The 15,416-nt window shown below is 32.4% G+C and overlaps 1 protein-coding gene across 2 annotated transcripts in view; it reads right to left on the bottom strand.

The window, feature by feature from the left end:
* The window catches only part of LOC125675018 (macoilin-like), a 23,567-nt gene extending 8,566 nt beyond the window's left edge, over positions 1-15,001 (bottom strand). Inside the window, exons 1-8 of one of the 2 annotated variants that reach the window (XM_048912471.2) lie at positions 14,771-15,001; positions 9,083-9,224; positions 7,547-7,673; positions 7,142-7,271; positions 6,050-6,116; positions 5,742-5,844; positions 4,436-4,805; positions 566-724 (exon numbers count right to left, since the gene is read on the bottom strand). In XM_048912471.2, coding sequence (XP_048768428.2) covers positions 566-724; positions 4,436-4,805; positions 5,742-5,844; positions 6,050-6,116; positions 7,142-7,271; positions 7,547-7,673; positions 9,083-9,224; positions 14,771-14,850 — 1,178 coding nt within the window. In that variant the 5' untranslated portion in view covers positions 14,851-15,001. Of the gene's footprint in view, positions 1-565; positions 725-4,435; positions 4,806-5,741; positions 5,845-6,049; positions 6,117-7,141; positions 7,272-7,546; positions 7,674-9,082; positions 9,225-14,428; positions 14,583-14,770 lie in introns of those variants that run through there. The other variant, XM_056158438.1, reaches the window with a different exon arrangement.
* Positions 15,002-15,416: the final 415 nt, after the last annotated feature.

The following is a 15,416-nucleotide window of genomic DNA, read 5'->3' as shown; positions in this document are numbered from 1 at the left end:
TGTACATGATATCTGAAAAAGTTACCTTCAAAATGAACATATGTATGTTCTGTGTCAACACATTTATAATGACTATATATATTAAGCAAAAAGAAAACTATAGTTACAATAATTCATATCAAATCACCTTACAAGCATCTCTAATACAGCAGTTAAAACTTGTATACCAATTCGTAAAAACTAGTTCCCGGGACATTAAAATCTTGCACTGCCGTGAATATATTAATCCTCGTATCAATTTTGATCAAATATTTCTAACTCATACAGCAGGATTTGATAAAATGTATCCTAGGCAGTAAAACAACGTACGGGTCAAGAGGTAAATTAAAATCAGATAAAAATCATCCTTCACCCCGGTCAAACACACGAGAGACAGACAGACAATCTTTTTTTCTTCATTTTTATCTGACAGCAGTGAGCACAAGTTGTCATTAGATATAAGCCCTCCTGAATTCACGACAGAGACCCAACACTTACTTGTTTTGTAAATTCTCACTCTTGACACAGACCCTAACACTTACTTGTTTTGTAAATTCTCACTCTTGACACAGATCCCAACACTTACTTGTTTTGTAAATTCTCATTATCCTGTTGAAGTTGATATATTTCTGAGCGCATGGACTTGTCACCAGATATATATGAGTTCATTTGAGATCGGAGTTCCTGCTCTGTGTTGCGACTAGACTGAAGGTCTGCTTTTAATTTTTTAATATCACTCTCTAATCTGTAAGAAAGACCAATACAGTTAATATCAGGAAATATCACCAGGGTCAACTAATTAATGCACAGGTAAAAACTGTACCATGTTACCCTGTTATACTGCATGTCTGTATTGTGTGTCATTTTGCATCACTGTGTCATGATACTGGAAACCGACTTTTATTCGCGATGACTTTATTTCGCGATTTTCTAGTGATGAACTGGTTCGCAGCAACTAATTTCCGTGACCAAGATAATCTTAAACGTACAAGAAACATTAAAGGTCTGGTTCGCAGTGAGAAATACTCATGAAGTGGTTCTCACGAAAATTTCTCGCACGCGAATAAAAGTTGGTTTACACTACACTGTCATATTGCAGGTCTATATCCTGATAAATATTGCATCACAAGGTAGGCCATGATACTGGGGACTAATTGCTGCGCACAAGGTAATTACGATGACCTTTACTTAGAAAGGCTGAGCTAAAAATATACTTATTTTCTTTCAAATTGTAATTAAAAGACACAGATATCACAATATAACACAGATATCATGAAACAGCACTAGATACCAGAATATAACAGATATCCGCACACAACAATACAGATATCAAAACTATATACCAATATCAGGACACAACAATACAGATATCAGGATATAACACAAATATCACAATATAAGACAGATATCACAATATAAGACAGATATCATGAAACAGCACTAGATACCAGAATATAACAGATATCAGCACACAACAATACAGATATCAAAACTATATACAAATATCAGGATATAATAAAGATATCACGATACAACAAAATAAAAATCACGATCTTCCATTGATCATTGTTTGTTTAGTTGTGAGGAATCATATACAGAAAACACTAAAGAGATGAAAGCTTAGCGATCCCATTCAAATATCATCAAAAAATATTATTTATAATTATGTTTCAAGATGTCCTTCATTAAATCCATCACATGTAGAATATTACCATCTATGTATCACAATATAATAATGTGCATCATTTCAACCCTCATTTCAGGAAACAGTTTTCAAAGACTTGATGAACTAGTAATTCAACATAAAACAGAGATATATAAATTTACCTTTATCATCCATATTTAAAACAAAATTTTATCGCAAACATTGGATCCGACATTTGCAAAATTTCCATCCCTAAGATTTTTAATACATGTGAAATTAACAAGATATTAAAAATTTCATTATAAAAAGCAGGGTTTGACACTAAGGCACGTCCGACCGACCGAGTCTACTAAATGATAGGTCCGGTCGGGTAAAATATCTATAAACTAGTCCGACTGGTCGTGTTGAAAAGATGAATAAGAAACTTTACTTTAAACCATAAGATATTTTATTCTTAACTCCCCCCCCCCCCCCCCCCCCCCCCCCCCAATACCCGTTAAGAGTTTGCGAGCAATTGTGAACCGATTGATGACATAATCTTTATTTTCAGTTCTAATATATTAGTCACTGTCGGAATTGATGTTTTAGGACATTTATTCAAATACTCTGAATGTTAAAGGGACTGGTTCACGTTGAACAGAAAAGAAAGGAAAAGGTTGGGATGAAACAAAGCAGGGCTTATGAAAGAGAAAAAAAAATAAAACGGTTGAGGTCATTTTATTTAGCGAATGGACTTAATGAATTTCTGCGCCAGATAGAATTTAAAGAAACAGAAAATGCATTTAATTGAAAATAAAATCATCAAATTGAATTACGAGACTTTTTTTTTTAGAGACTATCAAATACTTTTTATTTCAAACTTCATTTAAATTAGGTATTCATATATGAAGAAATCCCCAGGGGTTTTTTTCTGGAAAGTTGGTCAGGGCTAGTGGATGTAAGGTCAGGTCTATTAAATATCATTTGAAGTAGCCCGACTGGTCTAGTGCTCAAAAAAGTAAATGTCAAACCCTGAAAAGCAACAAATACAAAATGTTCATCTATTTCAGTGAAGATTTTATCTAAACAAAATGTATTTATGTTTCAAAACTCAAGTGCATTCAACCTTCAAAATATTTTTTGCCTGGCTTTCCATCATTAGAAATTGATACATATTAACTGAAACCCCCCCAGAGAAATCTTTGTAGTATGTTAATATCTATGAAGTCATTGACACAATTATGAAATTGACCTCATAATGACTATTCATAATTTTTCTCTGACCATAATCCACTTGTTTTCAGAATATGGAAGCTAGGGCCAGTTTTTTTATTTCTTGGTTTACGGATCCGCCGACCCTAATTTCTGGGGAATCGGAAATTTTTTTTTTAAAAAAAATGCAAATTTCTACTTTTTTAAAATTCCGCCGATTCTATCCAAAATGTCAAACCGAAAATAAAAATAAAATGCATTTTCAATTTTACGAATAGAAAATCGTGAAACGCAAACCTATTGATTTATATTTGGTAATCACTATTCGTTTTGTGAAATATCTTTATTCCGTATTTTTAAAAACCATGTAAACAGATATGGCCACGCATGATGACAGTAATGATACCTATATCATTCTTGTCGACGAAACAGATGCCAGATGGCATTTTGTCACGAAAAAAAGAAAAGAAAAAGGAATTGATAGAAATAAATATTTCTCATACAATTGGCGGTATTCTTGTTGCTAACATAACACGAAATGCAGTGCTATTTGGGTGTTTAAATATGAGAGGAAGGTACAGTTGTTAGCGACTTTACTCAGATGGGATGTTCTATCGTTAAAGTGAGAAGGTCCTACGGACCCTGTTTGAGTGTGGTGAGGGCCTGTACCGAGACACAGTTAGATTATTCTAACTAGTGACTTTATACCACAGCAGTACATGTCATAATAAATGTATTTGAATACATGTACATGCATCTCTGCTGTCAAAAATCCTAACAGTGTGAGAAATTGTTAGATGCTTTTGATATTATAATGAACGCCTGTAAAAATTTGACCAGATAAAACTCAGAAAGGTATACATATTTCTCGTAAATTACATGTAGTATACCTTGTGTAGTGGTGGAAAGAATTTGAGTATCAAATAAAAATGAAAAACAAGAAACATTTCTTTCAAAAAGGTGGTAGATAATTCCATGGGCATGTCTTTGTGGGAAAATTGAGGTTTAAAATTATTTCATGGGGGTATAAACATTCTGAAATTTATTAAAAATGGAATTACTACATACAATTGTAATAGTGCTTAAATTAATTTTTTTTCTTTATGTTTACAATTTGTAAATGTAAAATCTTTATTGAGCATATGCAGCAAAATTACTGAACAACATTATATAAATACTGGATACTTTACAACATCGAAGAGATATGACCTTATACATTCTCGGCTTATGTTCTACCAAAGTGTAACATAGATACATGTAATAGTTATACACTGAATTTGAAATTGCATTTATTTTTTTTTGAATTCATAATGTACTAGTCACTCTAAAGAATTTTATATCTAATATTTTTAAAATACATGTTTTGTTTATTTATACTCACGAAATTAAATGTTAACTTAATGATTTATTGAAAATAAAACAACGATAGATATTAAAAATGTTTTTTTCCTTTCTCCCAACCGACCCTAATTTTTTTTTTTAAATCCGTAAACCAATAAATAAAAAAACTGTGGCCTAGATACAAGTAGAAAAATACAGGGGATGTTGCATCATGGGATATCTACAGGACTCACTTTAATGAAATTTTTCTTTGTTAGCCACACTACCACACATACTTACCTAGATATAACTTCATCTCTGTTATTACTAAAGCTGGCTGTGGTGTTGATATCCTTTGTATTGTTATTTTTGCCCTTTTTATTGTCTTTAGAACTGTTGAGTTTACTTGAGGTGTTTGTCGTTTTATTCACACTGTTTGCTTTAAAAGACTTGACATGCTGGTCATTAAGAATATTATCTGCTGTCTCGTCTTGAAACTGATTGACATCTGTTTTGGATTTGGGCGGTATCTGTTCTATAAATTCTAGTTCTTCATCTTCGTGAATGTCTTTAGAAGGTGACTTTTGGTCACTTTTACTCTGTGTTGTGTTCACTTTCCCTCCAACATCCCCATTTGAGATTTCTTCCTCCTCGGACTTTGAAGGTAAAGCTACAAACAAAATATTCATAGATTACAACCTTAAATGAATTCATTTTTAAATTACAATCTTAAATAGTAATATCCTAAATGAACTCAGTTCTATATTACAATCTTAAACACCTAATATCCTAAATGAACTCAGTTTAACAGTAATACCCTAAATGAACTGTTTTATTATATTACAATCTAAAACACTTAAAGGACAAATCAAATGTTTCCAAAGTATACAAAATTTTATGCATTTTGTCTTTCTTATGCTTAGTAATTGATTCTAATAGTTAGATCACTGAAATATTGCGATAATTAGCAGCAATATAGTTTTAAATCTGAGCCCCGATTTCAAAAATTAATTAGTTAGGTAGTCACGTGGTACAGTGATGTCACATGCACCCTTCATAGATCAACTGATTGTGAAAGTAGTGCGAGATACTCTTAAAAATTCAGCTTTTAGGGGCCTAATTTATTCACCATGGACGACATTTAAATTGATGTTGACAAATTTCCCAAATCTTATATGTTTTAGCCACCAGTGCATACAAATAGCGATGTAAATATCCAAATATAGCGAGGAAAATGAGTATGAAATCGGCAAAAATGCTTATATGGGTCGCTGTCTACACACTATTTGGTAGTGTTGTTCCTTTATACATCTGTAATTGGTGCTGTTTTTGTAATAAAAGTTAACATTATCTGTGCTTGCCCATAGTGAGTGAGGTGGGGTTATCTTTGATTTTTAATGCACCATAAAGAGTTCTTATTATTTGGGATAAAATTGATTTCTTTCGCTATATTTACAGGTACTTTAAATGAAGAAAATCCACTTGAGCTATAGGAAAATGACCTTTACTGATCCTTTAAACAAAATGACCCATAGTATCTCTTTCAACAGACTGGTGCACGTGTTCCGCATGTAAATCTGAGATTAGGTGGTATACAATCATTTACCTTTCTGTTTTTCAATATACTGATTCTGTAATTCTGTTGGCAGTGCTTGCTGTATTAAATTGACATAAAATTCGTTTTCTTTCTGTACTTCTTTCTGCTTTCGCTGAAAAATATTTTGGATAAAATTACAATGCACAAACACCGCAGAATTTGAAAGAGTTATTTTCCCTCCATCTGTCCATATAGAAATGGATAATTTTGACAAAAGTTTTCAGAGAAGGATCGACACAGTTTCATGATTAAAAATCCATGCTTATATACTTTATTGGGATACTTAACACCAGATCATTCTTTAAAAATTTACTTACCAGTCTCATTTTATATGATATATAGCTTTTGAAACCAAAACCTAATGTGACAACTGGATAGCCAATGCTGCAAAAAGAATAATAATTCACATCAAATGTATTTACAGATACATATATGTAAAATGCACAAACTGTTACTTAGATATATCCAATGGAACAAAATTGTACTTTCCAATGGGCGTCGAAAAATTTGAATGCTTTATGCGTATGCATTTTAACTTACTTTGAAATGTTACAAAGAATACTGAAAATTTAAGCATTTCATGAAATATACGGTAACACCTCAGAGGTAAATATTGTACATAACCTGGTGTTTATAAGGAAATAATTTAATTTGGTTGCAACACACAATTTGATTGGTTGACCAGCATTCATTAAATCAATTAATGTCATTTAAAATGGTCAGCTACTTTTCAGTGTCAAATGACGGCTGTGGATTATCGACATCAATTATTTTAAATAACGATTTTTAAAAATTATCTCCCTAAAGAGGGGTTGTGATCCTTCATTTTAACAATTTTAAATTCCCATCATCCAATGATACTCCATGCCAATCTCAGTGAAATAGTTCATAGAATTGAAAATCTGAAAACGTTCATAGACAGACAAGACAGACAATATGGATTTTGATCAAAAAAGCTCTGTTGAACTTTTATCTCTTGTGAACTATAAGGCCTAACCATAATATACAATATACAATGGTTTCACACAGATTATGCATTTAAATAAATTTAAGCGTAATCTGCCTCAAACCATATTATTTTGCATAATACGATTATTCAATTTCAGCTGTGACAGCCAATTTGAATGGCATTCATCAAACAGGACAATTGGTTTGCTATGAATGTAATGATATAGATTTTTTTTACCATGTGTTATTTGTATAGTATTGCTTTACATCACAGTAAATTAAAATTTTCTTATCAACAAAAATGATACATTTACATCATAAGTTTTAAATGCATGAATCTCATGATGTAACCATTTTTTTTTTGGTTTTGATATTTTTAAAACAGTAAACTGCCCCCCTCCCAAAGTTATATTATATAAAATATTAAGTTTCATTCCATGAACATTTTGTGACCTCCTTACCAATGAGCTGCAAATGGTCGACATAAATCTAGATTAAATGGTAAATTCTTGAGTTCTCTGAGTCTAACTGAGGCTTCGATATAAACGAACAACAGCCACAAGGACACTGTCGGAAGACATATTCCTCTGTCTGAAAAATGCAAGACAGAAGGTACAATTTCACAAAATCAAGCAAAGATTAGCTGACACTCCCTCAACAAAAATACGACATATATCATTATCTTTCAATACACAAGTTAACCAGAAATTTTTATAGAATAACAGATCAATAAATTTCTACATGTACATCTGCAGTACATGTAATACAAGATAAATTGTCTCAAATTTCATCCAGCATTAATAGAGAGAAGCAGATCCATGTTTCACAGATTTATATTTATCTTTTCACACTGTGTCGTCAGTTACCTGTATGCCAAACATATTGCACCCATACGTATGTACTGGCAGCAAAGAACAGCCACTGAACGGGAATAAAAAGGTAGCACACCACGTCTGATGTAACAGCAATGCAGACAAAGAACACAGAGAAAGCCTGAGGAGAAAAAGATCATCATTACATACACAGGGCTCATAAGTCATCATTGACTTGTCGACATTTTATAATGAGATCATTACAATGTTTTCTTGTTATCACAAAATCCTTTAATAATCTATCATTACAATATGCCCCATCCCCAATCATAATGCTATCTTATACAATTACATATACTGCTATTTCTGAGGTCAATACAATGCTATATTATACAATTCCTGACATTTTTGAGGTCAACACAATGCTTAAGCTACTTGAGGAGTACAACTATTCACACGACATTTAAAACAAATGTGAATAAGAAGGTAATCCATGTATAAACTAATTCTCATCAGACTGTTTTTATTTTGCCATTTCATGTCTACTACAGCATATTATCAATATCCATGTAAAATAAAACAGGGAACACGCTTATAATGAATTCATGTTTACAGTAAAACATGGTTACAGCGATAAGCTTATAATGAATTCACACTTATAGTAGAACATGATTACTGCAGACAAGCTTATCATGAATTCACACTCACAACAAAGTCATTTTCACTCCCTGTAGTTTTGAAACATATGATCAACTTCTTGGCTATAACAAATTACGTTTATAAAGAATCAAAATCGTTCCAACTCCCCAGCACTTCACTATAAGCATGTTTTACTGTAATTGCTTAACTCCCCAGCACTTCACTATAAGCATGTTTTACTGTAATCATTTGTCTCCCCAGCCCTTTACTATTATTATATTTTACTGTAATCATGTCTCCCCAGCCCTTCATTATTATTGTGTTTTACTGTAATCATTTGTCTCCCCTGCCCTTCACTACAAGTGTGTTTTACTGTAATCATTTGTCTCCCCTGCCCTTCATTATTATTGTGTTTTACTGTAATCATTTGTCTCCCCTGCCCTTCACTACAAGTGTGTTTTACTGTTTACAATCATTTGTCTCTCCGGCACTTCACTATAAGCATGTTTTACTATAATTCACTTATGTTTTGTAAGACTTAATATACCTAATGTTGCCCTATAAGGTTTTAATATAAGCAAAAATATATTTTTACTAATGTTCATCACTACCTATAAATCATAATTCATGAAAGAAAAAGTATTTACAGTATTTGTATACAACATTGTAAACAAAACTTTGCTGATCTGGACATATGTGGTACCTGAATTTTTTTGCTGATTTTTTTATTGTAGAGTACCCCCCCCCCCCCCCCCCCCCCCGATAGAATTCCAAAATTTGTGCAGAAATATGTGTATAACAGATTGGCGAATCTCCTAATGAGACAAATTTTACTGTACATCAAATTTCAAAATTGTGACCGAGGAATTATCATAATGAGAATTGCACTGATTTTTTATTGTACCAATAAGTCCATGTTTGTCGACAGTGCCCAGCCAATGACATACTTACCAGGCCTTGATATTTAAACGAGTCATAAACGCTTCGAACCAGCAGCCAGAAAGGCCACAAGTACTCGAAGCGGAACTCTAGAATGAAGTCTGCCATCAGGACCAGGGCCCAGACCATCAGAAACTTCAGGTACAGAAATGTGCTGCAATGAAATAATCAGAACTTCAGGTACATAAACGTGCTGCAATGAAATGGAAGTTTTATAAAGTTCAAAAGTTAGGGCCATTAATATTGGGAAAAACTGCAATATTTGGTTGAAATTGTGAAAACACTTATAATTCTTTAAATATAAAATTCAAAAACACTTAAAACACAAAACTAAATAATTTATCAACCAATCTAAGCAAATCACTTCCTGATTTTTTGGCAAAAAACATTGGAAATGTTCCAGTAAAGCACAGTGTGAGCAAGATTTTATCAAAGGAAATTAGCATCCGTCTCTAAAGTTAGGGTCCTCAATTCGGACTTGTTGATTTTCCACCTATTTACTCGTCAGGGAATACAGGGTTTTCACTTGAAGATCTACATTCAGTTTTGAAATATAAAAATATATACTTTACTATTCTCTAATCTAACTTTAGAATGATAGTATTTTTAGTTAAACTTGCATGATATTTTTTGTCACATTGACAGATCTATAGAATACCGATCCCAAGCTTTAATGCGATAAAGCTACTTACATAATTATTTACCCAAAATTACCCAAGCAATCCGAGAGATGAGTTCAAACGAAAAACTTTTGATTTGTGATTTATTGTTTTTCATCATCCTTTAGAAATTCTTAGATGTCATTTTGGGAAAAGCAGCTGCTTTTCAGCATTGATTGGGAAATTTTGGCCCTCCACAGACCCTAAAATAATCCCTGAAAGTGTAGGAGATTGAAAATGAAAAGATAATAAATGAATGAAAGAATTTTAAGATTGAAGTACCATCAGTATGTACAACGTGCAGTGTGCGAAATTAACCATGGACCGATAACGATCATGATAGCTATAGACCAACTTGTCTATAGGAATTCTGAGTAAAAAACTGGTTCCCCGCCACTTATTAAACAAGTTCCAGCAAGGCTAAAGTCGCAGAAAATAATGAGAAAACGAAACATAGTAGAAGTGACTTAGATGAAGAATCAGACAGTGAAACTGAGCTGGCGCAAAATAAAAAAGAAAAAGAAATTCTAATTGAAAAGCTTGTGCATAAAATTGAAAAAGAATATAATTAGACTATCAACAAATTACAAAATTGAATTTGTATCTATTATTTATATTTTAATAACAACATAGGTTGACCCTCTCTATTCTATATTTACATTTATTTGTAAATTTTATAGAATAGATGATGTAAAATTTTAATAAGAGAAAATTTTTGTGACGAGCCCATGATTACAATGAATATTGCATGTTAAATTTCGGTCTACAGGAATTTGTTGTGGTCTATAGGAAATGAAATTACTTTGGACCGTAGGACCTTAAAGTTACTTTCGCACCCATAAAAATTCTCATGATTTAAAGCTTCAGGACATGCAGAATAAAAAAAGGAGTGTTAGAAATATAAAATTTTGCTAAAATATAACCTAAAAATTTGAAATTTCTAGTGACAGACCAAAAACAATATGCCCCCCTCCCCCATCTTTGATCTCAGGGGCATAAAAATAAAATAAAACTCCTTTGAAATTTGAATATGTACTCTACAGATTGCAAGCCTAACACTTTAATTAACTGAGATAATGAATTTGGTGATGAAGTTCGTAAGACAAACTAAGAAAAAATTTCTTATTTCATTTTTGTAACAAAGACAATTACATATATATAAAAACTGTGATGATATGTTATTTTAAAATACTTATCAAAAGATGTTTGGCAAAGGAAAAATCAAGTTAAAGATAGTTTATTTCCTGTTTTGTAAAAGAAATGTCTCCACACGCTCAAGAAATGAACTTTATAAAATTGTGGGAAAACAAAAATTATATCAAAGGTCCTCTAGTTTTTCTTCAAAAATAATTTCAAGAGATGTCAGCACACTGAAGTCATGTTTAGCCAATTTCTACCAAACAATTGTTGACATATGAAGTCTGTTGTTTATATAGCCTAGAATCAATGGCTGACACATTATTGTATGGGAATAAACTATTCATTGCTGAGATTTTACACAATTTTAACAAAATTCAATCAATGTAACACATTTTTTGCTTTTTTTTTTTTTTTAAAGCAATATATGTTGATACAACAAAGTCTACTGTGCTAACAATACACAATGTTGTGCAGCTTCAGCAGACAAAATAGAATAACGCACGTTATATGGAAATAAACTACTACCAGGTGTGTCAGAGTGACTAAATTGCCCCCACACAAGGCCCATAACTCTGCCAAAGATGAGTTATCCGACCAAACCTATACACATACTCAACTTGCACATTCTTATGATATATATCCCATAATAGGTCATCATTACCCCATGCTTGTCGTAAGAGATGACTAAATGGGGCGGTCCTTCGGAAGAGACTGTAAAAACCGAGGTCCCTTGTCACAGCAGGTGTGGCATGATAGAGATCCCTCCCAGCTCAAAGCCTGTAAGCGCCGAGCATAGGCCTAAATTTTAAAGCTCTTCACCAGCATTGGTGACGTCTTGATATGAATGAAATATTCTTGGGCGGAACGTTTAAACAATATTCAATCAGTCAATTCAAAATGTCCATGTATGAACTGAGATAATGAGGGGGAAAAAAACAAAGCAATTTGAATTTTTTTTTTTAAGTGCAGGTATTTCAACTCTTGTCTATAAAAAATTATGCAAACAGAACCAATTATGAACTTCCATGTATGACTAAGATAATGAGCAGAAATAAATTCTTTAAAATATTCTAGTCCAAGGGGCATAACTCTGCCAAAATACTTTTGACCTGAACCAAATACAAACATGACCTGTGTATTCTCATGACACGTCTGTATCCTATATTTCAATTCAAAATACTAATGCTTGACAGAGACACTGATTTGTTTGAGATTTTCTAAGTCCAAGGGGCACAACTCTTTCAAAAATCATTCAACCAGAACAAAAGAAGGAAGTTATCCTAATGGTATATCTAAATACCACATTTATACCAAATTTCAGTTGAATATATGCATCTGTAACAGAGATAATGAAAACAAAAACTGAACTATGACAGAATAAGGGAAAAGGGTAACACTACATGTAAATGGCAGGGGCCTAAATAATAATAAATAATGGGGGTCCCACAAAAAATGTTATAGTTCTGTACCACTGCACTGAAGTGTTGTAATGTAAATTTTTATTTTATTGTAAAAATAAACCAAATAATGAAGAGTGACTAGCAAAATTCTTCTGGTATAAATTCTGAAAAGCATGTAACATTTAAAGGAAGGGAACATGAAAAAAATATTTGTTGCATAATAAACTTAAAAGACCTCCTGAAACTTAATGGTGTGGCCTAAATCTAATTTGCTTGTTTCTATTACGAGATTTGATCAATTGAACACTCTAAGTTAAAGGTTTATGGAGGTCATCCATTATTTCCCAGTATGCATCTGTGCTCTGACATAGATGAGACACATTGCTGTTGACTGGGTCACTGTTATACAGCAGAAAAAGTTTATAGATTCATATTACAATTGATGGATAAGGTTTTGGAGCAAAAAGAATTGAAATCAAATCTAATTACAATGCATTAAGAAAAAGAAGAAAACACTCCCACAAAATATTTCCAGCTCCTCCAACTTCTGAAATTACTCAGTACACTGTATGTTTCAAGTTTCCATATCAATTAATTTCATTAGATTTTAAATATTAAGGTGACTGTGTCATAAAAGTATTGCAATATAGGCATGTAACTTATATACTTTTTAACAATTTATGTACATGGACCACAGATAAATTTTGGAGATTCAATTTACAATTATATTCTTTATTGACATTAAAAAAATACTTATTTACTAATATTTAGAATCTGTTTCAGAGTCTGATGTTCTTTAAAGAAATCCTACATAATTGCAGTGTTCATTAGGAAATGCTCCCTTAATTTATGTCACAACAATTAAATGAGGGTAAAACTACTCTGATCCCCCCCCCCCCCCTCCAAGAGACTGACTGCATTTGACCTAGTTGATAAACTGTCTGTAGGCCATAAATCTTGATAGCATGTCTGCAACATAATTGTTACTGTATTCTATCACATGTGTTGGAAATGTTTACACACAAATGCCATGTTGTGTTAAGATTTTAATACATGTGAATACAGAAGGTATTTTTCATTTTCGTGTTTTTCTTACTTGCATAACAAGTTGTTATCCAGGTCCTCTGAGACCCCTCTCTGGATACATATTAAATCCATGGATAAATGTAAGCTGTATCAATTATAACAGGACTTCGACACACAGTGTTAAAATATGGGTTTAAAGAACTGCACTTTAGGTGTATATTTATGCAATCTAGCTGACACAGAATATTCAAACTCATGACAACAAAGACACCCCTTGAATGTACATAGTTACATTGTACAATTTCCACAAGCACATCAATCAAGGAAAATTCCTCTCTCATCAAAATCAACTGCTGGTGAAGAAGTATTATTCTGAGAAACAATTTCTTCCTATGTAACATCAGGTTCAACCTGATATCCCATATCTAATTCACTCTCTGCTGATGACATTTTAACGTTGATGCTTACAATGTGCCAAAAATACACACAATGTGTCCTACTGATGTCAGCATCAGTGCTGCCCTCTAGTGGATGCTAAGAGATAACCCATCTGGGATGTAATATTTTTTTCAATATGGCAGCTCCCAAGGATTGAAAAGATTAGTTAATCTTTATAAAATATTTCCCTACTGAAGAAAGCTACATCTTAGTGATTTTCAGAATTCATTATATACATCAAAATGACAAATCTAAACCCTTTGTCACATTTTCATGTTCACTTCCTTTAACTATGTTATGTTTCTATCAGAGTAGTGCAGTATTTTGGGGACCCGCATTCTAAAACTGTTTTCAGCATTAAATGTAATATGCTACAAATTCAGAAAATATCATTACTTGGTCTGCAGAACAATATACCTGTAATGTTTACTTTTTCTTGATCACCAAAACATAATGAAAGTGCATTGCTTTGAAAACAACAAAGATTCAAGGATTAAGATCCATGTAATTTGAAACTTAGAGTCAGACTTATTTTACTCAAACAGGAATTATAAAGAAGAAATTCATTATGCATATATGTACACTGAATGTTGAAACTTGAAGATGTTGGAGACTGAAGTGACTCAAAATTTGAGTCACAATAAAATAGATAACAATGAATATTATCCCCCCCTTATGAGTGACCTGAAACTTACAATACCAGGAAATTTGTGTAATTTCAATTATTTCCACGTTATTTCGCTTCCTTGTACATCATGTCACCTAAGCAACATTTCCGATAGAGGCAGAGATTCAGACATTTATGTTTCCAGACATCTAAAAATAGCTCGCGGTTCACTTGTTCACATTATCACGAACGTCTAGAAACATCGTGGCCGTCTGTCTACATTGTTCAATCGATAAGAATATCACAAATTTCAACCTCACCAAATGTTTAAACAATTCTAAAAGAACAAATGATCTACTTTGTAGGAAACATATTTCATTTCAGTATGATAATAAGTATTGCTGCCATATTGAAAATGGAGAAATTATACCTTCCGTAGAAACCTTCCGTTATTTTGCTCCGCTTAGGAAGGCGTCGTATTTTACTACAATCGGCATTTCTCCTCTTCATATTTTAGAGACAATCTGTAAAAATGCTGTAATCAGTTGTGGTCATGTATTATCCACGTTATAGACGTAAACAAACAGAAATATTGTGTATTGTCTTCTGCTCTTGTCAACCTATTTACCGCATGCGCCTAAGCAATTAAAGTTCCGAAGATCGATCGGATAACCTCGGGAATTTCCGGAAATAGGACAGGTGCGCTATGTCCGATCCCGATCATATTAAAAAAAAAATCCACACACTACGATAATTTTAATATTTATCTAATTTTTATTCAGATGTGCCATGTCTTCTTTAATATATCTCTTTAGAATTGATAATTATATACGCTGTAATAAAATATCATACAATTTTTTACATTTTTTTCTCGTGGTACAGATGATATAACAAATCAAAACATTACAAGCTAAGAAACACCTACCTTAGAAACATTTATAACATATAATAACACAGAAAAATATTACTCTGGACAATGAATGATGCATGTTACAAATATATTTTAACAGTGATATACATCAAGTCTTAAAATTACTGTGAAATTTATTAGAGACTGTTTTGAATACAGAAGTCAA

The sequence above is a fragment of the Ostrea edulis genome, chromosome 3, assembly GCF_947568905.1.
Source record: "Ostrea edulis chromosome 3, xbOstEdul1.1, whole genome shotgun sequence".
In the NCBI taxonomy this organism is placed as follows: domain Eukaryota; kingdom Metazoa; phylum Mollusca; class Bivalvia; order Ostreida; family Ostreidae; genus Ostrea; species Ostrea edulis.
This window is presented reverse-complemented; position numbering and strand designations above follow the sequence as displayed.